General features: G+C 40.6%; 1 protein-coding gene across 1 annotated transcript in view; it reads left to right on the plus strand.

Moving 5' to 3' along the window:
• Nucleotides 1–22,377, plus strand: part of pds5b (PDS5 cohesin associated factor B) — a 187,644-nt gene that overhangs the window by 138,261 nt on the left and 27,006 nt on the right. The window contains exons 18-25 of the mRNA XM_078222232.1: nucleotides 1,893–1,998; nucleotides 3,595–3,755; nucleotides 4,944–5,067; nucleotides 12,078–12,236; nucleotides 13,026–13,094; nucleotides 15,956–16,092; nucleotides 20,403–20,526; nucleotides 21,825–22,029. Of these exons, the coding sequence (XP_078078358.1) occupies nucleotides 1,893–1,998; nucleotides 3,595–3,755; nucleotides 4,944–5,067; nucleotides 12,078–12,236; nucleotides 13,026–13,094; nucleotides 15,956–16,092; nucleotides 20,403–20,526; nucleotides 21,825–22,029 (1,085 nt within the window). The remainder of the gene's footprint in view (nucleotides 1–1,892; nucleotides 1,999–3,594; nucleotides 3,756–4,943; nucleotides 5,068–12,077; nucleotides 12,237–13,025; nucleotides 13,095–15,955; nucleotides 16,093–20,402; nucleotides 20,527–21,824; nucleotides 22,030–22,377) is intronic.

Raw genomic sequence — 22,377 nt, forward strand, 5'->3', positions numbered from 1 at the left:
AGGGATATGGGGGTAGGGCCTGGGTGGGATTGTGGTCAGTGCAGACTCGATGGGCCAAATGGCCTCTTTCTGCACTGCAGGGTTTCTATGATTTCTATGATTATTCATGTAAATTGAGTCTGTGTCTTTGTGCCCTGTTTATGATCAGAACTCCCACCCACCTGACGAAGGGGCAACCTGTTCCGAAAGCTAGTGGCTTTTGCTACCAAATAAACCTGTTGGGCTTCTTACATTGACGGGACCAGAGATCCCGCTGGTGTGAAGGGCTGGAAAAGGCCAGTGAGACTTAAACACCCCACCGTTATCTCTTTGTACATGAGTACAATGCTCTTGCATCCTGCACTATGATCTGAGGTAGATTTGCTGGTTTACTATCAGTTCTATTTGGTATATAATTTTGTGCCCATTGAGAGCTGTATTGAGGTTGCTCAAAGCTATGAGACTTGTGCGAGAAGACCACCTGCTTTTGACCTATAGAGTTTGCTGTTGGAAGCAAAGTTAAGCTAATGCATTGTGCTATCCACTTCCCACAAGACCACATCCTAATCTTAAAAATTCCAGTTTTAGTTTAATCATCTCTTCTACTGTCTACCCATGGAAACCTTTCCCTGAAGATAGGCAGATAACTTAGCTGCACCCTGCATAGACTAATGCTTTTGTATATAAAAAGAATTGAAGGAGATTCAAACTTGGTTTAATTTGATAGCTGACATTCAAATGAATATTGCAAAATTCATTTTCTTAAGTTTTCTCCAAGTACTTGTGATTTTACTTTTATAAAAACTCAACTACAGTACAAAGTGAAGGATCCCATGTAATTTTTAAAAAATGTCCTTCTCAACTTGTGTTCAGAAATTTGTATATGTGCACCACCAATTCTTCTGAGTTTGTGCATCCTTTCTGGTTCTAATAGAGTGGGCACTTCCACCTACTCTCAACCCCTGCACCAATGAGCAGTATTGACTGAATCCTCAAGAAATGCTGCTCATTCCATCCTAGAATCATAGAATCCCTACAGTACAGAAAGAGGCCATTTGGCCCATCGAGTCTGCACCGACCACAATCCCTCCCAGGCCCTACTCCCAAATCCCTACATATTTTACCCACTAATCCCTCTAACCTACGTATCTCAGGACACTAAGGGGCAATTTTAGCATGGCCAATCAACCTAACCCACACATCTTTGGACTGTGGGAGGAAACCGGAGCACCCGGAGGAAACCCACGCAGACACGAGGAGAATGTGCAAACTCCACACAGACAGTGACCAAGCCGGGAATCGAACCCAGGTCCCTGGAGCTGTGAAGCAGCAGTGCTAACCAATGTGCTACCGTGCCGCCCCCACGTATACTGCAGCCTTTTAAGTGTCTTGCAAGCTCTATAAGTGGAATGCACAATGCCGGTTTCTGAAGGCATTGGTCTCTAAGTCTGAGTGACATTAAATAATTGACCAAGTAAGCAAGTATGAGTTCAGAGAAGTTTCAGCTATATTGGACAAACAGATGTGCGGATCAGAAGTTCCACTGCATTTCCTAATCGTACTAGGAATGGCTTGGGTGCCCACCTCCTGCATGAAAATTACCCATTTGTGGGCTAATCATCACTAGGGTAGTCTGACAAATGGGTGGCCTGTCATTGCCACACTTATACTGGTACTGGAATTTTAACTTCTGGCTCTTCTTAGATTCTCTGTGTATTCGAACGAAGAAGGTAGTTTGACTTCTGGTAACATCCCCTTACCATCTTTGCCAGCGTGTATAATATGTTTTATTTTCAAGTTTTTAGTTTCACAGATTTTTTTATGGTTTCACCTTTTTAAAAGGAGTTATTGCTAAATGATTTGTCAATTATTTTCTAAAAGGTAAATTAATTTAACTTCCATGTTTTTGACAGTGCATTAATTAAACAGATTAATAAATCAATTGATGGTACAGCTGATGATGAAGAGGAGGGTGTGCCAACTGATGAAGCAATCCGAGCAGGCCTTGAATTGCTTAAGGTAAATGATTGAACCACTGGAATAGTAATTTGTATCTTACTGTTTGCCTTTGACACTTCAATGTATTTTTGGTTTCTTCTAACAATTTTCTGTAAAGCCAAGTTTATTTCTGGTCTTATTTGAGGGTTCTAAGTTTAAAAATGGCTTGGGGATATGTGTGCTTTTCTGCCCCATGGGGAAGCTTTAGGACGGAGACTAATGCTTGTGAAGATGGAGGGAGGTTTTGTGGCACAGTGGGTCGTGTCCTTGCCTCTGACCAAAAACTCTGGGTTTGGTTCCCACTCCAGGCCATGGAAAATGTGTTCATAATGTGACCAAACAGGTTGATGATTGTCAACCTGTAAATCCTTCCAAGACTCCTATGGCAGATCGTAAGAACAGAAGAGATTCCTGGTTAGCCATGCTTGATGCAACCTAGTACCCCTCAAACTGTATCCTCTGGCTTCAGGCTAGCGACCTGTACCAGCAAAAACAAGGTATGTAAACAATTGTCTACCTTGTGTGTTTGGAGACCGGTGAAGTCTTCTAAGTCTGAGGTAAAAAGAAACTCTAGTACTTTTGTCAGAGGAAAAGGAAACCAAGGTAATCATGCAGGGAAAAATGAAATGCAAAAATCATCCCACTACCTTTGCTCAAATTTCCTTTAGGCTGCCTTGTACCATATTAGCATAGTCAACCAATCTTGCCTGAATGGCAAATTCCATAGAACGATACTCATGAGCAGCTGAAATTCCACACCGGTAACTCTGGATTAGCCAAACTTGTCATATGTCGTTGAATCAGAACAGAATTTGATCATACAAGAGTGGGAAATCAAGGAGTCTGGACAATCCATCATTTGTCATTGGGCATCCTTTCACAAGGAGAACTCAAAGGCTGAACCTGAGAGAAAGGTAAGTGTTGATTGGAGAGAAGGTGACATTGTGAAGGAGTGGGAGATTCCACCATTTGAATTTGTCCACCATTTATAAAAACACAAGGCAAGCATCTTGGAACAGTTCAATAAGAAAGCATTCTCTCTGGCAAAGAAGATGGTGCGAATGACTGTCCATCCCAATGCTAAAGAAGCTATGCTAATGTGGTACAAGGCAGCCTGAGCAGAACAAATGGACTGTATATGCATATCTGAAGACAGCACACGAAGCAGAAAAAGATTAGAGATTTTCTGGAGCTAACTTGTGACATTTTCCAATGCAGTGTATCAGCCTTATACAAATTTGGAGCATTGTAAGGTGTGGACAAATTGAATAAATACTTTTTTGCACATTTACTGCTTTAACGTGTTTTCATTTAAATCTGTTGTTTTTTTTGACATAAACCACATTTGTAGTGCCATAAAATTTTATATAAGAGGTGCATTCATGTGGGAATGTGGCCTCCTTTGCTGTCACGAAGAACCCTTTAACACAAATTTGTGGACGGATTCCCTGGGATTCGATCCATTGGAATTTTACCATAATAGATGAACAACAAATTTGTAAGCTATTTTGATAACTGGAGAGTGGCCTTTCATCATTGAGAGAGAAACTGAATTGTTACTCAAGAGTTTTTAAAGATTTCTCTATTCTGTCACGCCTATTTTCTTTTTCATTCTAGGTATTATCATTTACACATTCAATCTCTTTTCACTCTGCGGAAACATTCGAATCCCTCCTGCAGTGCTTGAAAATGGAAGATGAAAAGGTGGCAGAAGCTGCTTTACAGATCTTCCGAAATACTGGGCAGAAAATTGAAGATGACTTTCCTCATATCAGATCGTATGTTTCATTACTTTTGCTTTATATATAACAAAAAAAATAAATGTAATAAAGCTCTTTCAAAGAACCGGGATGGACACAATTGGTCAAATAGTTCTCTGTGCCACGAGAGTCAATGGTTTTATGTAAATACTAGCCGATTATTTACTCATTCACAGAGGTTTTTGTGAAATACCATTTAATCTTTCAGGTTGCAAACATAACTGCATATGGGCTGATTTTCTATGCAAAAATATAATGATCACGATATGAAATAGATGTGATGGAAAAACGTGTTGGAGGAAAGCTTGCACTGTAATATTCAAAGCTGTAGAATCCCTCCAGTGTAGAAGGAGGCCATTCAGCCTACCAAGTCTGCGCTGACAATCCCACCAAAGCCATAACCCTGTGCATTTACACTCTTAATCCCCCTGACACTAAGGGGGAATTTAACTTGACCAATCCACCTCGCCCACACATCTTTGGACTGTGGGAGGAAACTAGAGCACCCACACAGACACGGAGAGAACATGCAGACAGTCACCCGATGCTGGAATTGAACTCTGGTCTCTGGCACTGTGAGGCAACAGTGCTAACCATTGTGCCGCCGTGCCATGATTATTTGTAATCAAATGACGAGGCACTCGAGGTCCGATCCACTGATTTAAAAACCCCACAGTAATGACAAATTGGATGCATTTCCGGTACTCGAATCTTCAAGAACATAATAAATATCAAGTCAAATTCATCCATTATCGTCTTGCTAGAAATAATTTAGAATCCGATTTTTTTTTTTATTTAAAAAAATTTGCATCCCACTAGCTTTGCTATACTCAACATGTTGATGAAAAAATCAGAATTATCAACAATAATGTTTACGTTCAAGAAAATATTAAATTGCAAGTCGTGATTCTAGCACAGGATTTGCTGTTGTTTCTTGTGTGATATCGGAACAGTCAAATTGATTTCTTGTCATGAAAATCAAAACCATGCCTCTATTTTATGCGCACAAGTGTAATTGAGTGGAAAAGTCTACTGACAGTAGAGGGTGCAATTCCATGAGCGGGGATCTATCAATATAATCGGGTCAATGCCAAAGGGCACTTGGCACTCGCGTTGACATTTATCGCTGATGCAAAATCAGTTTCATTTACCCTGATTTTCATGAAAAACAGATCTCCGTTAACTTTATGCTTTCTTCTTGCCTAGTGCTTTATTGCCAGTATTGCAGCAGAAGGCCAAGAAAGGCACTGCTCGACAAGCCAAGCATGCAATTCACTGCATTCATGCAATATTCTCCAGCAAAGAGACACAGTTTGCACAGATATTTGAGGTAAAACGTCTACTGTTATTAAGTCACTTTCAATTAAGTTTGCCAATATCTTCTTGACTTTGTCAATATTTTAAAATTGTCTTTCCAGCTTTTCTTAATCAAGGCAAATCTTATAACTTTTCCTTCAACTACAAATACAGTTTAATGCTCAAAAGCTGTAACTTGCGTATAGCTATGAATAAATGAACAGGATTTTGTATAGGTGTGGGTACTTGTACTAAATTTGTAGAATTTTGCACATCACTTCTCAAGAAATTACTTATTGGACACAGAAATCAGGACTAACACTTTGTCCTGTGGGTATTTATTTTCTGGAAATACATTTTGCGTTCTGTCAATGCCAGTATTGTGACACATAGACCTTAATTTTAACTCCCTGGCAAGAGTTGTACTGGTGGCGATTAGGGTGGAAGGCAAATACTACTACATGTTCTGTGCATTGGCTCCAACAGTCTCTGACCAAGCTCAACAGGAAACTGGCAGTTGGAATTTGAGCAGCCAGAGGCTACCACCAGTGTCCTACAGGAATGGTGCCTGGCACTTGACTAAAAGTAGAAGGAAGGGGGATTGTGAGGACTATGGGGAAGGAAGCCCAGACAGGGGAGGTACAAGATTTCACCACCTTTGCTCAGCTTTCTCTTGTTGAAAGGTTAATCTGGTGGAAACGATTATGGCTTCCCCCTGCAGTCCTTGAGCTAAATTTCATTTGGGCCTAATGTTATGTAACCAGAGCTGTTCTAAGTATTTATACAAAAGCCTTACTGCCCCCTTACCAGCTTATAAGAGCAGTTTAAATTTTACAGCCTGTGGGAAGGCAGTGGGTTCAGAAGGAGTAAGTTGGCGCAGCTGAAATATTCTCATTGTTAGGAAAAAGAAATCTAGGCTGTTTCTAAGCATTATTTCATAAATATTATTGGAATTTCCTTGAAGATGTCAAAAGCAACAAATGGTTGCATTCCATTTTCATGTATTAATTTCATTTTCTTTACAAGTCTCCAATGTGACATCTTATCAAATGCCCTCTGGAAAAAGAAAGTAACTGCTGAAATTCTGTTCTACTTGAGGTCTTAAATTCTGTTTGAAGCTTTGGGGAACTTGCAGTTGTTGACATTGGTGTTTGTCATTATTGTCTTGAGATAGAATGTGGACATTATCTTTTCAAAAATATGTGACAAATGTACAAACCTCACTGGTTTGCTCCTCCTACACCCTCAACCCTATTAGATAGCTCTTTAACTCAGTTGCTGATCTAATGATGATTTGTGCATCATTGTCCCTAGGATTCAATCTGCTGGTAATTGAGTAAATCCAAACATGCAATCTGAAATATAGTCTCTGAGCTAGAGCAGGATTTTTTTTTTAACTACGTAGGTTTTACTAAACAGATTTATTTTGGATATTGATAGGAACACAGAATATATTTGCAATGAATGTTACATAGTTTTGTGGCCAGCTGTATCTGGGCAACAGACATTTGGATACTTGTTTAAAAATCAGTTTAGGACAGTTTCTGCTTGGGGAACCTGCCAGGCCTTTCTTGATTTTTCTTTGTAAAAAGTGATTTTCTGCATATTGGAGCTATTTTCTTTTGACTACATCTCAGTGATTAAATGTGCTTTTCATCAATCTGAATGGTAGGCCAATATGTTTTACTCTAATGTTCAGTGTTAATGGTGACGTGCTCCAATTAATTATGTAGCCAGACAGTAGTTTGTGTGCATCAACCAGGTCCAATGGCAGAAAGATTTTACTTGCCACTTCTCTAATGAATGATATTTCTTTAAGATTGAGCCAGAGCTACAATCCTGTTTACAATAACTTGAATACCATCAGCTACAATATATTATATTGAATATCAGTTGTCTATGTTACTAGCTGAAGTACAGAAACAAAAACGGAAAGGGTATCGCTTTGAGGATCCTCGAAGCTTTATAAGACAGCTATGTTGATTCAGTAGTCACCACAATAGAGAACTCATTGTAATAGCCAAAGCACCAATAGATCTTTCAGAATTTGGTACACTCAATCAAAAATATTCACTGCATCCAAGGGACAGAGCAGCTGTAGATGAACGAAAGACACCTGCCTTCTCTTTTATTTCTTCTTTGATGATGTCAGGGCATCATTGGCTCGGCCAGCATTTGTTGTGCATCTCTCATTGCCTTTGAAAAGGTGGTGGTGAGCTGCTGCCTTGGAAATGCTGCAAGGTGCTGTTAAGAAGAGTGTCCCTGGATTTAACCCAGCCAGAGTGAATGACTGACAATATAATTTGTGACTTGGAGGGGAACTTGCAGCTGAATGTGTTCCCATACATCATCTGCCCATGTCCTTTGAGATGGTGGACGACATGGGTTTTAGTTTATTTATTAGTGTCACAAGTAGGCTTACATTAACACTACAATTAATTTACTTTGAAATTCCCCTAGTCGCCTGTTTGGGTGCACTGAGGGAGAATTTAGCATGGTCGATGCATCTGACCAGCACATCTTTCGGACTGTGGGAGGAAACCAGAGCACCTGGAGGAGATCCACGCAGACACAGGGAGAACGTGCAAACTCTGCACAGACCCAAGCCGGGAATCGAACCTGGGTCCCTGGCGCTGAGGGGCAGCAGTGCTAACCACTGTGCCACCGTGCCGTTTGGAAGGTGCTGTTGAAGGAACCTTGGTGAATTATTGTAATGCATCATGTAGATGGTATATACTGCTGTCACTGTCGCAGAGACGGAGAAGTTGAATGTTTTAAGATGGTATTAGTGCCAATCAAGTGGACTGCTTTGACCTGGATGTCAGACTTGAGTGTTGTTAGAACTGCACGTGTCCAGGCAAGTAGAGAGTATTCTATTGCACTCATAACTTGTACTTTGTCGATGGAGAATAGACTTTGGATAGTCAGAAGAGTTATTCACCGCAAAATTCCCAACCTCTGACCTGCTCTTGTAGCCACAGTATTTATATGGCTAGTCCAGTTCATTTTCTTGTCAATATTAATTCCCAGAATGTTGATAGAGGGGGATTCAGCAATGCCAATACCATTGATTATAGAAATGTATTTAAATTCTCTTTTTGTTTGGAGATGACCAGTGCTTGGCTTTTGTGTGTTGTGAATGTTACTTGCCACTTATCAGCTCAAGCCTGATTGTTGTCCATGCCTTGCTGGACACAGATTGCTTTAGTACCTGAGGAGTCACTGAATGGTGCTGAACATTACGCTGTCATCAGTGAACATCCCCACTTCTGATCTTTATGCTGAAAAGAAGGTCAAAATGAAGCCGTGCGGGTAGGGTGTGGAATACTGCCCTGAGGAACTCTTTCAGCAATGTCCTGGAACTGAGATGATTGACCTCCAACCACCACAATCATCTAAACCATCTTCCTTTGTGCTAGGTATGACTCCCAACCAGTGGTGGGTTTTCCCCATGATTCCCATTGATTCCACTTTTGCTAGGGCTCCTTGATGCCACTTAGTCAAATACAGCCTTGATGTCTAGGCCTGTAGTTCGTTTGTCCATATTTAGAACAAGGCTGTAATGAGGTCAGGTAGGAGTGGCACTGGTAGAACCCAAGCCGAGTGTCAGTGAGCAGGCTATTGCTGAGTAAGAACCAGTTGCTAGCACTGTTGGTGACTCCTTCCATCACTTGATCAAGAGTAGACAGATGGGGCACTAATTGACTGGTTGGATTTGTTCTGCTTTGTAGTATAGGACATACCTGGGATATTTTGCACACTGCTGGATAGATCCTAGTGACATAGCTGTACTGGAACATCCTGGCTAGGGGTGTGGCAAGTTCTGGAACGCAAGTGTTCAGCACCGTTGCCAGAATGTTGTTAGGCCTCAGTCTTTGCAATATCCTGTGCCTTCAGCCATTTCTTGAAAGCACGTGGATTATCAGACTGCTTACCTGGCATCCAGCATGAATGAGCAGAAATTTCCTTCATTCAATTGGGAGGGCTATTGTTTCTGTTCTGGCTAGCTCTGTTCCCTAGCTACTGTTGTGAACATGTAATTTTATGATTCATATGTTTTAAGAAATTGAATTTTTAGTTTTTTGAAATTGAATTTTTAACTGTAAGATGAGTTGGCGGGGGGGGGTGTGAGGTGTGTGTTTTTGAAAAACTGGGAAACAGAGCCTGGAGTAATTATAGTCCATCTTTACCTAGTGTTAGAGTCTGAAGTATGAAATACTAAACAATGGGCTATATTTCTGAGTTTCAAGGCGGAGACGGAAGTTTACAGTCGCCCAAAAGAGGACTTTAAATTATTCATGTAGGAATCCAGATCAAAAGATGGTTTGAAAGCAATGGGCTAACAAGAGAAGGTCTTAGAATATCCATATACTCTTCAGGTCCAATGACAGGTTTCAAATTGGAGACAATCAATTTAAATCTCTGGGACATTCTAGGTGTGCCATGTTGCCTTGGGTCTAGGTGCAAGGAAATATATTTTGTTTTGGGCTCATCTGTGTGATTTTTCACAGAAACTGGAACAGCTTGGAAACAGGCAGAAAGAGAGAAGCTATAGACCAGAAACAAAGGGCTGTCAGAAATCAGGGGTATTTCTGAGTTGGAGTCACTAAGCAAGAGTGCAGTGAGGCCCATGTTTGAGCTGTGATGTCCACAAACATGAGTGCTTAAGGTAGGGTGACCAACTTTTATGAAATAAAATAAGGACATCGCAGCTGAGGTGGGGGGAATGCTGGTGACCAAAGGAGAGGTGGTGGGAGTGTGTTGATGACCATAAGAATTGGGGTGTGTTGTGGGTGGTTTTGTGTTCTGTTCACCATAGCTCCCCTTGGTGGCTGACAACCTCAGTGCGCATACTCGAAGCAAAAAGAGACAATGCCAGCAGAAACCCCAGGGCCCAGATTTTAATAGTCTGCCCGAGAAGTAAGGGACACAAAGTGGGACAAAATAAGGGATAATCTCTTAATATATGGAATATTGATCACCCTAGCTTGAGGAGAATTGGAGGGCCGCTTAGCTGGTTGCTTGTGGTAGGACCCCAAGAAATCCTAAACCCCTCAGAATAGTAGGAACACTAAAGAGAATTAAAATGAATTGCTGAAAGCTATGGCACACCTTGGTTTGGTCCAAGGAGAAATGAAGGAATCCTCAAGATCAAGGAACTTGCTTTGTTTAACTCGTGTAAAGGATTTTGTTCAAAAAGTGAAACATTGTGGCATAACTCTCAGTTAATAACTGGGATTTTGAATTATTTTTATGCAACTGGTCTCCCACAATATCACAACACTTACTGATTCCATCTCACTTTCCTGGCATCAGCCTGAGATTAAGCCAGTCGCAGCATGGTGTCATATTTGATCTTTCAACCACATGATTGTGGTATCTCTAAGACTGTCTATTTCCACTTCCACAACATTGCATGACTTAAACCCTCCTTCAACTCATCTGCTGGACCCCTCATTCGAGCCTTTGTTGTCTCTAGACACAACTGTTTTAATGCATTCATAGCATTAGTCTCATAGTCTCCCACATTCAGGCCTCATAAACTTAGTCATACAAAGCTCAGCTGTTCTAGTCTTGATTCACAGCAAGTCCCACTCTCCTATCCCCTCGGTGCTTGCTGACCTACATGGGCTTTATCCTCTCCCTCAGCCTCTCCTGTCACTGTGATTTTCCCCAACTCCACAACCCTCAAGTATCTATCCTCTGCTGATTCTGGTGTCTCGGAGCAATTAAAATCAGGAATGCTCAACAGTGGCTGTCCTGACAGTTGCCTAGCTCCTAGCCTTTGGAATATGCTCCCTGCAGCTCTTGGCCCCTCTACCTCTCTTTACTCCTTTAGCCCACACATGAGCAATTTGGCCAAGCTTTCAGTCATCTGACCCAATATCTCATTTTGTGGCTCTGTCATTTTGTTTTTGTTTCTGTGAAATGCCTTGGGATTTTTTCTACATGAAAGGTGTTATGTAAACATTGTCATCCAACATTCATGGGCCACCCTTGCTTAGTTGTACTTCTAGCTATCTTATCAGAATCGAATACGTGTATGCTCCCTCATTTTTCAACTCTGGCCCCCAGCACTCCTTCGGAGCCTCTCACTGTTGTTGGGCTAGTGAGCTAACTTTAAATCTTGAATGAACCTCACTTTCTTCTGGTCAAACATTGAGAGGACCAAAGCGTTCATTTTTGGCCCCCTGTCAGAAATTCTTTGCTGATTCTTAACAACCACTGTCCCAAGTTTAGCCAGCATAGTCCAGAACAGCGCTGTGATTTAATTAAGTAGTTGTGAATGGCTTTGCACGTTCTCTGCATTTCGTTGTTTGATACCCTGAGTTTGATCCTTCTGACTACTGGCCAGTTACTGTCTTCAAGAGAAGCTTTTAGCTGTCTTGGATCGATGGCTTGCTCTGTGATTAAAAAGTGACTGCCACAAATTAGCTTCTGTGCGGAGAGTGATTTGGTCAAGGGTGTCAGTAAGGCTGGGCCAAGTCTTTCAGACTCCACATATGAGAACTGATGTGCAAAGGGCCATTGAAACAGTACTTGAAGCTTCTTAAAAGTAGTTAATACTTGTTAAGCTGAATTTTGTAAATTGTGGAAAATAATATGTTTAAACATGTTTTAATTTTAGGTACAATCTTAACTCCGAGGTAGTTTTGTTGACTGACAAAGACCTCAAATTTTACCTCACTGTATATGAAATATTTTGAAGCCTTGTTTTTGAATAAATGTGATAGAAGCAAAATTCTATATTTGTTATATTTTTTTAAAAGTAACCGTACTAACCTAATGCTAAGAATATCTACAAAATTGAAATATTTTTTATTGTTCTGAATGCTTTTGTGGGTGCTCCCAGCAAGTGCATCTTTGGAATCACTGCCCATAATTTTCACTTAATGGATGGATAATAGTGGGTTTTGTCCACAATTTGCTGTGAGGCACTTCCTGGCAGCAACACTACCCCACTGGAACGCCAGGACGTAGAATCACCTCCTATAGTATTTGCAGCAAACGACCTGTAATTTGACTACTCCCATTTTCTTTTAGCCTTTGCACAAGAGTTTGGATCCTAGCAACCCAGAGCAGCTCATAACTCCGTTGATTTCAATTGGACACATAGCCATGCTGGCTCCTGAACAGTTTTCTGCACCTCTGAAATCTCTGGTGGCTGGTTTTGTTGTGAAAGATTTGCTAATGAATGACCGAGTAAGTACATAGAGTAACTTGCAATTTTTGTTGGGGCAGTTTGCTTATTAGTTAGTATTTTTCATTTGTGCTGTTTTTCACCTGCCTGTCGAAAAAGATGAGTTAATAAACTTGCTTCCAGATGTCTGCTGGTGTCTGTTGAAATTTGGTAAAGGCACATGCAAGTGATCCAAGTTGACTCTTGCCCCATTTAAGATGATTTTCCTTCTGTAGGGAAGTACCCAACCTTTTTCCTCCCTCTTGGTTATTGCAGGGATTTGGAGCACAGCAGCTGTGATGATATTGGACCTAAACCATTTGTGCACTGTTGTGGAGCTCCAGCATGGAGCACTTTCTTTCATCACATAAGTGTTAAGCCATATTGAGAATCAAAGTTATGCAAAGCATTTGCTTGAAAGAGCATACTAAATGAAAACTGTCCTTTTATACTATGTTTGTTTCTGGTTGGCTTTTCCAGCACAGCGAGCAGTGTGGTACAGCGCACTCTATTGGTGCTCTGTATTACCTGCTATTTTCACGAACCTATTAAACATTCATAAACACTGTTACAATTTCTTTCTCTTCCCTCCTAATTGAGAAAGTGGATATAAAAATATTTAAAGGACAACTCGAGATAGTTTCATCTCAAGGATGTTCTGCTTTTTCAAGACCTTTCTGAATTAAAAATTTATGATCAATTGATATTTGTTTTTCTTTTTAATTTTGAGATGTTAAATTCATTTCTCACTCTGCTTCAGTATTTTAAGTAATTTGGGTATTCAAAGACCAATTATAGCATTCTGATATTAGTTTCCAGTAAAGAAGACGACAAAGCTTTGGGTACCAGATGACGAAGTGTGTCCTGAAACACTGACAAAAGTAAGTGCTGTTTGGTAAAGCGCTGCCATTTTCCTGTGCTGCTCTCACCATTGAGGTATGATCTAATTGAAGTGTTTTAAAATGATAAATTAAATGGGGTAGATACAGAGTAATTATTTTATCAGTCCTGTTAAAAGATCATTGATCTGAAATGATAACCTCCTTTCTGCACAGATGCTGTCTGATCTGTGTGTTTAGCTTGCTGTTTTTATTTTTGGTTTCCAGCAGCGTTTTGCTATTACCTCTCGTGGATGGTGGTGGTGGTGGTGGGCGCGGTTTGAGAGCAAAAATGGGCCTAAACTTAAAATTAGAATTCCAATTTTCAACTCTCCATGCCAACCTCTTAAGTTTCACCCCAAATAAAATTAGAGTTATATTTGTAAAAGAAAACATGTGAGTGCAATAGATAAGCCTGGAGCTTTTGTACCATCTTCAACCAGAAATGTTGAGAGGATGATTCATCTGGGCCTCTCCCTGAGGACCGCACCACAGAAACTTTTTTTTTGTTGAAAATTTTGGTACACTCTACATGGTATCTGAAAGTGGCGCTGAGTGCACTGGATAAAGCATAGTCTTCATTGCAAGCCTTCTGAAGTTCACCCCACATAAACATCAGCTCATCTAGAGCACCACTATCTGTGTTAAATCTTGTGCTAGTTGTTTGCCACGTTGAGACTCCGCTTGCTGAGTATGAAATCTCTTTTTAAAAATTTTTTCACCACCTTACCCCACCCTCCCACTAATCTGTTGCAACACTCTCTTTCCCAATTTGTACCTCTTGAAAATCCAAATTTGTTCTCGTTCATCCCATGCTCTCTTTTGCACCATCAGTCACAGAATCTTCAATCGTCTCATCCCTACACTCTGGAACTATTCCTCTAAATCCTTCCATCTCGGTGAATCTGTCTCCACCTTCAGAAGTCTCTATAAACCTTCTTTAGCAATCAATTTTAGATTGTCTTCTAACTACCCAGTTGCTTAGTTCTTCAGTTCCCATTATTTAAAACACTGGCTTAAATCAGCTGAAGGTGATAACCATTCGTTATTAACATTAGTTATCAGCATCAAAGTCGACTTTGACGTTGTTGTATAAGTGCTTGTTTATTTTGGATAGAAACAGCTGTGCTTAATGTGATATTGTACAAATTACATACAGGTGAAAAGATGGTTTGTGTCTGTATGTGGCTATTATTTTTATGTCTGTGTATATTAAAAGAACAAGACTGGGAACTACAGAAGGTAAACACTATGGTCTCTTTGGAGCACCCCTCTGTAATATAGGGGGAGATTAAATAGTGCAAAAAAAAAGTAAGGCATATCTACCGAAACTCTAGTTTTGAAACTGGCGCAATGCCCGTTGCTGATGTAATTTAATTCTTCTGACCTCTTGCAGGACCTGCCTGTCCCTATTCAGATTATGAAGCATTGTTTTTAATAATGTGTTGTTTTTCTAATGTGAGACGAAAGGACAGCGAAAAGGTAGCCATAGTCTGATTTCATCTGAGGTATTACAGGGATGTGGAGAGTGTAAAGGTAAAAATTGGAAAGGACTGAATGAAGTTATTCTTTGGTCAGATCTAACATTTAACAGTAAGGAGGTCATTTGGATAGGGGTTCCATAAGCTGTAGATGATGTGGGACAAATAGAGAGTGTGGCCACATTATACTTGCCATTGTATTTAACTAGCAAGTCAAATTCTCACAAACCCACCCACTGTAAACAGTGAGAACATGTTGAAGAATATACATACACATTTTACTTTTACACCTTTTGATTGCTTTGGAATATAATTCTGCCATGGTTGATGGCTGTTATCAATTAAAATAGATTTGACCAGTTATTTTAGTGGTATCTGTCACTTGGTTTCAGTGCGTGGGGTGCCAGACCACATTTCGTCTATTGGTTTACATAGATTGTGTACTTACTGTGAACATGAGTATTAGATTTGTAAGGATAACACAAGTTACAAAATCTGTGTACGTCTGTAAAGGTATAGTTGGGGTGAAAGAGTGTTATAGTTCATATCTAATAATGCCAGAAGTTTATCAGCTGGCTCCTGTGACTTTGTTCGATAGCTGCCTTTCATGTATCTGAACAGAACATAAAAGTTCAGATCTATCAAGCTAGGTTCACCCTGGGACTTGACTTGTCCAGTGATAATGTTAGTTGGGCTCGTAACACTATATACTAAAAAAAGATTATAGCCAGCATTCCAGCCATTCATGCCAGCGGGATCTTCCAGTCCTGCCGATGGCTGAACCCGGCTGCAATTTTACTGTGGCGAGGATTGCATTCAATGGGAAACCCTGTTGTCAATGGTCGGACCAGAAGATCCTGCCACCCACCAGTCAATGGTGGGCCAGCTCTGCCAGTGCAAAACACATGGCGGGTTGTGTGGAAATATTATCAACAAATATTAGTTAATTTGCTATTGTATGAATATTCATTTTGTCAAACAATTTGATGTTGTCAGTTTTGGGTAAAGACCTACAGAGCAGCATGGTGGCGCAGTGGTTAGCACTGCTGCCTCACAGCACCAGGTATCCGGGTTCAATTCCTGGCTTGGGTCACTGTCTGTGCAGAGTCTGCATGTTCACCTGCGTGGATTTCCTCCGGGTGGTCCGCTTTCCTCCCACGGTCCGAAAGACGTGCTGGTTAGGTGCATTAGCCATGCTAAATTCTCCCTCAGTGTATCAGAGCGGGCGCTGGAGTGTGGCAACTAGGGGATTTTCACAGTAACTTCATTGCAGTGTTAATGTAAGCCTGCTTGTAACACTAATAAATAAACTTTTAAAAAATACAAAAATATTAATTGAGATCACTTTTTAAATGTTTCATGTTTGATCTATTTATTTTACAGATACAGGCCATGAAAATGATGGTGCGGTGGTTGATGGGAATGAGGACCAATGTTAACAAATCGGGAACCTCCACCTTGAGACTGCTAACTGCAATACTACATAGTGATGGTGACTTGACAGAACAGGGCAAAATTAGGTGTGTAGTAATCAGTTAAGTTAACATGTGTTTTTTGGTTAGATGTTTTGTACATTACTTGTATAGGCAAAAATATTTGGCAAATGGAATGTAATGTGAGGTGGTCCATTTTGACAGGACTAGAAAAGCAGAATATTATTTAAATGTAGTACAGAGGGATCTGGGTGTCCTTGTATACGAATTACGAAAAATAGCAGACAGGTACACCAAGTAATTCGGGAGGCAAATGCAATGTTGACATTTATTGCAAGGGGGTTGGACTATATAAGTAGGAAAGTTTAGCTACAATTGTACTGGTAAGACCACACCAAGACTATTGCGTGCAGTTTTTGTCTTCCTAAGAAGGAGGAGTTTGGTTAGCTCTGGGCTAGGTGGAGAGTGTATGATGCAGAATAATGCTAACACCGTGGATTTGATTCCGGTTCCTATTGAGGTAAACCTTGGACTTGCCCCCTCCCCCTGTACCTGAGAGTGGAAGGCAATGACGAATCACCAGGAATAAATCGGGCAAGGAAATGGCTCCAGATGAAGCATCAGCAGGCAATCTTTGGGCAGAACACACACAAATAGATGAATGAGTTTAGGAGGGATAAACTTGCATGAGAGGCAGTACTGGGAAGGTTCACGAAGTTGATTCCTCAGATGAGTGGTTGTCTTATGAGGAAAAGTTGGGCCTATGCTCATTGGCTTTTAGAGGGATGAGAGGTGATCTTATTAAAACAAGATTCTGAGGGGACTTTGACAAAGTGAATGCTCATGCTGAAATCTCCAACTAGGATGCATTGTTTAAAAATAATGGGCCTCCCTTTTTGGATGAAGATGAGGGTCATTAATCTTTGGAATTCACTTCTCCAGAGAGAGTAGAAGCTGAGTCATTGAATATATTCAAGATGAGTTAGGTTGATTTTTGATCTTTAAGGGAGTTGCAGGTTAAGTAAGGTAAAAGTAAAATTTAGTTTTTAGTCACAAGTAAGACTTGCATTAACACTGCAATGAAGTTACTGTGAAATTCCCTAGTCACCACAGTCCGGCACCTGTTCGGGTCAATGCACCTAACCAGCACGCCTTTCAGAATGTGCGAGGAAACTGGAGCACCTGGAGGAAACCCACGCAGACATGGGGAGAATGTGCAAACTTCACACAGATAGTGACCCAAGCCGGGAATTGAACCCGGGTCCTTGGTGCTGTGAAGCAGCGGTGCTAACCACTGTGCTACCGTGCCACCCCATGGGGGCAGTCAGGAAAGTGGGAGGCAGTCAGGTAAGTGGCCTTGAAGCCACAATCCGATCAACCTTGATTTTATTGAATGGCAGGGCATGCCTGAGGGGCCGAATGCACTACTCTTCCTATTTCATTTCTTCGCACATTGGGAAAGAATGTAATTCTTGTGTTTTATTACGGATGTTAGGATATGTTGATATAACTGGACGGTAAGATCCCAGAATGGAACCCCGGCTCACAAAGATTTTTTACTTTTAAGAAAATGTGGAGGAACTGAGTCACAGGAATGCTAATTAGTTTTAAAGGACATTTAGTAAACATGAAGAGGGCGATTCTCCCATCGTGCTGCACTAATTTCCTCGTGCAGTGGGCTGGGAGAAACATGTGGGGGGTTGATTCATGGAGTTCCTGCGCTGGATTACTGGTGGGGGGAGTGGCGTTGGGGCTGGCTGGCCCAGGAATGGTTGGGGGGGGCAGCATGGCGGGGGTCCTGGGCTGGCCAGCAGTTTGGGGCCACTGTGCATGTGCAGAAGCTTGGTGATTTGAGCCTCTCTAGCGGGAATAGGCCCCGCCCCTGAAATCGAATGATATTCACGCTGATGGCCTCTGCATTGCATGGAGTGTAGGAGATTCTAGTGTGAACTCCCACTGAGAAAAATGGCGTGAATTACTCCAGTTTTCCCGCAAGTTCCACACTTGGATTTTCTTTGGGAGAAATCCACCCAAAACGTTTAATTATGATACAATACTCCTTTGCTACCTCCTTAGCTTCACAAATATACACAGATTTTAAGGTAAACATGGGTTGCAAAGTATATCTTATGCTACAGTGGTCTCAGCAACACACGCTCCCTTTTAAACACACAGGCTGGCTGTTGCCAAATACACTCTCCTTTGAACGTGAGTGGATTTCCCCCCACAGATGATTCTTATACCGTGAGCCACTTTGTCCCATTGAACTCTGGTTTCCACATGAGTGATTTCAAATTCCACTTTCAAAAAGACACACTTTCAAATCCTCTTTTAAACAATGCTTTCACTCAACTGCTCTCATTAAAGTTTGCTTTCTGGTTTTACACCACCTTCTTTAGGATTTCTTTTGTCTGCAAGGCTCTTACACAAACACCAAGATCCAGCCACTGAACTTCATGATTATTTCAAATAATGTCTCCTAAACCTGAACATCATATCAGGTATCTTTCTAGTTTCTCTGTCTTCTTGGATCTGCCTATCTCTATTGACTGGTTCTCTGTTCCTTTAACCTCAGCTTTCTTGGAAACTTCTCTTCATTTCTTTTAGTTTCCTTGACTAGCTGGACTTTAGTTCTCTACACTTGTTTTCTTAACCATTACTGCATTGATAAGGTTTTCTTTAGCAAAGCTGAGAGAGATATTCACTCTCCAGCCTTCTAAACCAACTGCCCTGACTTTCAGTTAAACTAAGAACAAAGGAAATCTCTTCTCCTCCTCCCCCCCCCCCCCCCCCCCCAAGCCCCCAGAAAGCGACAAAGAGATACTTGGTTACTAAGCAATGACCTCTACTTCTGCCGCAGCCTTTATTTACTTTTCACGCCGTAACCTCTCTCAGCGCAATAGAAACACAATTTGAATTGAAACCAAAACCCCCACACGTACGAGCACTTTGTCCAACAGGAATCTAATTATAGGTTTACCCTTCATTACACAGAAGCACTAAATTAAACCCACTTAAAACTGTACCTTTCTAATTTTAACACAAATGTAAATTCCTTAACCAGAACTTCTTTCAAAAAGTCTTTCCTCCGATTTGCCCAATTTTCTTTTTCGTTTCTTTCAATTGATTTTTATGGCATAAATTCAAGTCCGAGTGTATGGCACATGTTCAAAATTTGCAGACAGTACAAAACTTGAAAATATTGTCAACTGTGAGGACGATGGTGTAGAGTTTCAAAAGGACATAGATGGTGGAATGGGCAGATGAGTGGCAGATTAAATTTAATGTAAAGAAATGTGAAGTGATTCATTTTAGTACAAATAATGCAAGACAATATAAAATAAAAGATACAGTTCTAAAGGGAGATGCAAGAGCAGAAGTATCCGGTTGTACATGAGCCTGAATGATTGTAGATGTAGATTAGGATTTGGGCTGCAGTGCCTGAGAGCATGGTGGAGCTGGTTCAATCAGTGCATTCAAGAGAGAATTTGATTATTATCTGAAAAAGAGGCACAACAGGCCAAATGGCTTCCTTCTTTGCTGTAACACATTGTATAATTCTCTTCTGTGAATTCACCCTAAAAATTGCAAAGGATCCCACAAAGGAAACTCTGGGCTCCCACATTAGAAAGCTATTACTTGGGTGAACTGGCCAATTTATTGAAATTCAGTGCTGTATTACTCTGTCATGCTGACTAGAAACTGAAATAACACTACCCAAATTTCATTTGGAGCACTTATTGGATGGAGAGTGGAGACTTGTGCCATTAGTCTGGGCTTGGTTCCAATCTACTTCGTAGCCGGCTGTGCACTCACCTAACTGCATCTGACATGCCCATGATTGTTCCATCTTTATGGCAGGCTATTATGACAGAGTGCTGAGAAGTCTTTTTTAAATAGGCTGATTCAGGTTTTTATCTTTACCTACGTAGTTTAATGTTAGCATGTCTTCTGTGAATTCACCCTAAAAATTGCAAAGGATCCCACAAAGGAAACTCTAATTTAAATTTGTGGCTGTAATTTTGTTTAAAATGCCAGTTTAAAAAATTGAGCATTTGGAACTTTTCAGTTATTTGGCTTTTAGCAATCACAGTAATATTTTGCTGTGGTGCATTGCTGGGAATTCACATGTATTATTCTAGTGTTTACCTAACAATGAACTTTTTTTTATTGTTAATCTGAAACCTGAGTGAGCTAAAATAAGCTGATGTTTTGCACAAAAATATCAAATTAATTAAAATACTTTGGTCATTACTTACACAATCTTGTTATTTCAATCAGTCAGGTTTGGTCATTTTAATCTGAGTTGAACTTAAGTAGGGTTGTTATCCACATGAGGTCAAAGTATAGTTGACCTCCCAAATAACTTGTCTGCTTCCCTATGTGTTCTTTTGCAGCAAACCTGATATGTCACGTCTACGCTTGGCAGCTGGCTGTGCTGTTTTGAAGTTAGCACAGGAGCCCTGTTACTATGAAATCATTACACTAGAACAGTTTCAGTTATGTGCACTGGTAATGAATGTAAGTGGCTTTATCCATCTTGAAACGTAATTTCCATTTTTTTCTGTGGGTTGGGCATCTTTTTCTTTTGTTTTTGGCTTCCAGATGTAAATAATTAAATTGCTGTCAATATGGTTAGTTCAATCAGAAAAAAACACTCAAAATTTATAGTTTTTTGAAAATGAATTGCAGAATTGAGGTTTTATCATAGATACCCTACAGTGCAGGAAGAGGCCATTTGGCCCGTCGAGTCTGCACCGACCACAATCCCACCCAGGCCCTACCCCCATATCCCTACATATTTACCCACTAATCCCTCTTACCTATGCATCTCAGGACACTAAGGGGCAATTTTAGCATGGCCAATCAACCTAACCCACACATCTTTGGACTGAGGGAGGAAACCGGAGCACCCGGAGGAAACCCACGCAGACACGAGGAGAAGGCGCAAACTCCACACAGACAGTGACCCAAGCCGGGAATCGAACCCAGGTCCCTGTAGCTGTGAAGCAGCAGTGCTAACCACTGTGCTACCGTGCCGCCCACTTGATGAACTTGAAAATCAGCCTTCCTATTTTTCTTTGTGTTTCTCTTCTATTTCTGTACTGTTTGTCATAAGGCACTCTAGTGTGGTTAGTGAACAGTTTGTTTAGAGCATATTTGCGATTTGAGAATGTGTGCGAGGCATATCATGTATCTGAACTCTGGAATACTTATCACCCTGTTTAACCAAATAAAAAACACATTTTGCAAGATTTCACTTTTGTGAAAGTAGTCTGCTACATGTCTGACATTTTAGTATTGACAAAACTGTTAAAATACTTCAGTGGTTGTAAAGCAGTATAGGATGATCGGAGGTTGTGAAGCATGTAAATGCAACATGATTAATTGAATGCAACACATGACATTCATGAGTGTGGGGAAAATTACACCCCGTAAAATCCAGCCCTTGGTATCTGGAACAGACTAAATCAGTCACTAGTTACAGTCATTAGTAATTATAACAAATAAAACATTTTTGGGAAAGGAAGTGGTAGTCCGAAGCAGGCATCAAAGGCTGCGAGTCGAACAACTGGAATGTTATTTGTCCTGACACTTGGTTTATGCATTAGCCAACCTGTGTTTATGATATCTAAACTGGGAGATTTCCAATCATTCAAGCACAGAAGCACATGGGAGCCTGTGGTTCACACATAACTATTCATCAATAAAGAATTAAACTGTGCATGTTTTGCTATGTCCGATTTAAGTATTCAATTTCTTTTTAAAAAAAATCTATATTGGCACAAGAAAATAACTGTTAAATTGTTCATTTACAGGATGAATGTTATCAAGTGAGGCAGATATTTGCACAGAAGCTCAACAAAGGACTTGCCAAACTACGACTATCACTAGAGTACATGGCAATTTTTTCACTGTGTGCAAAGGACCCGGCAAAAGAAAGGCGAGCGCATGCCAGGCAATGCTTAGTGAAAAATATCAATATCAGGAGGGAATATTTGAAGCAGCATGCAGCAGTGAGTGGTAGGTATTGCCAAATTTTAGAAAAGATAATGACCCAGTGCAGCTCAAGAAACTTTTCTTTTCCCTCTCTTTCCCTGATAGAGTGCATGGCATCTTTTTGCTGTAGTTGAACTCATTTACAACCTTGCAGACATGTATATAATCCAGTTTTTTTTGACCTGTGTATTCACTGAATTTTCTTTTGTTTCGTATAAAGCATCCCGCTTGAATGGTGTAAAAGTTAATTGGCAAAGCTGTTAATTAGAATTGAGCTGCGTAAGAACTGGACAAAAAAACACATGAAAGTTGATCAAGAATGTTTACTAAAAGTGAAAATTTAGCTTGTGTATTAATAAAAGCTTTGCTGAA

Source organism: Mustelus asterias, chromosome 10 (genome assembly GCF_964213995.1).
Source record: "Mustelus asterias chromosome 10, sMusAst1.hap1.1, whole genome shotgun sequence".
NCBI classification, from domain to species: Eukaryota; Metazoa; Chordata; class Chondrichthyes; order Carcharhiniformes; family Triakidae; genus Mustelus; species Mustelus asterias.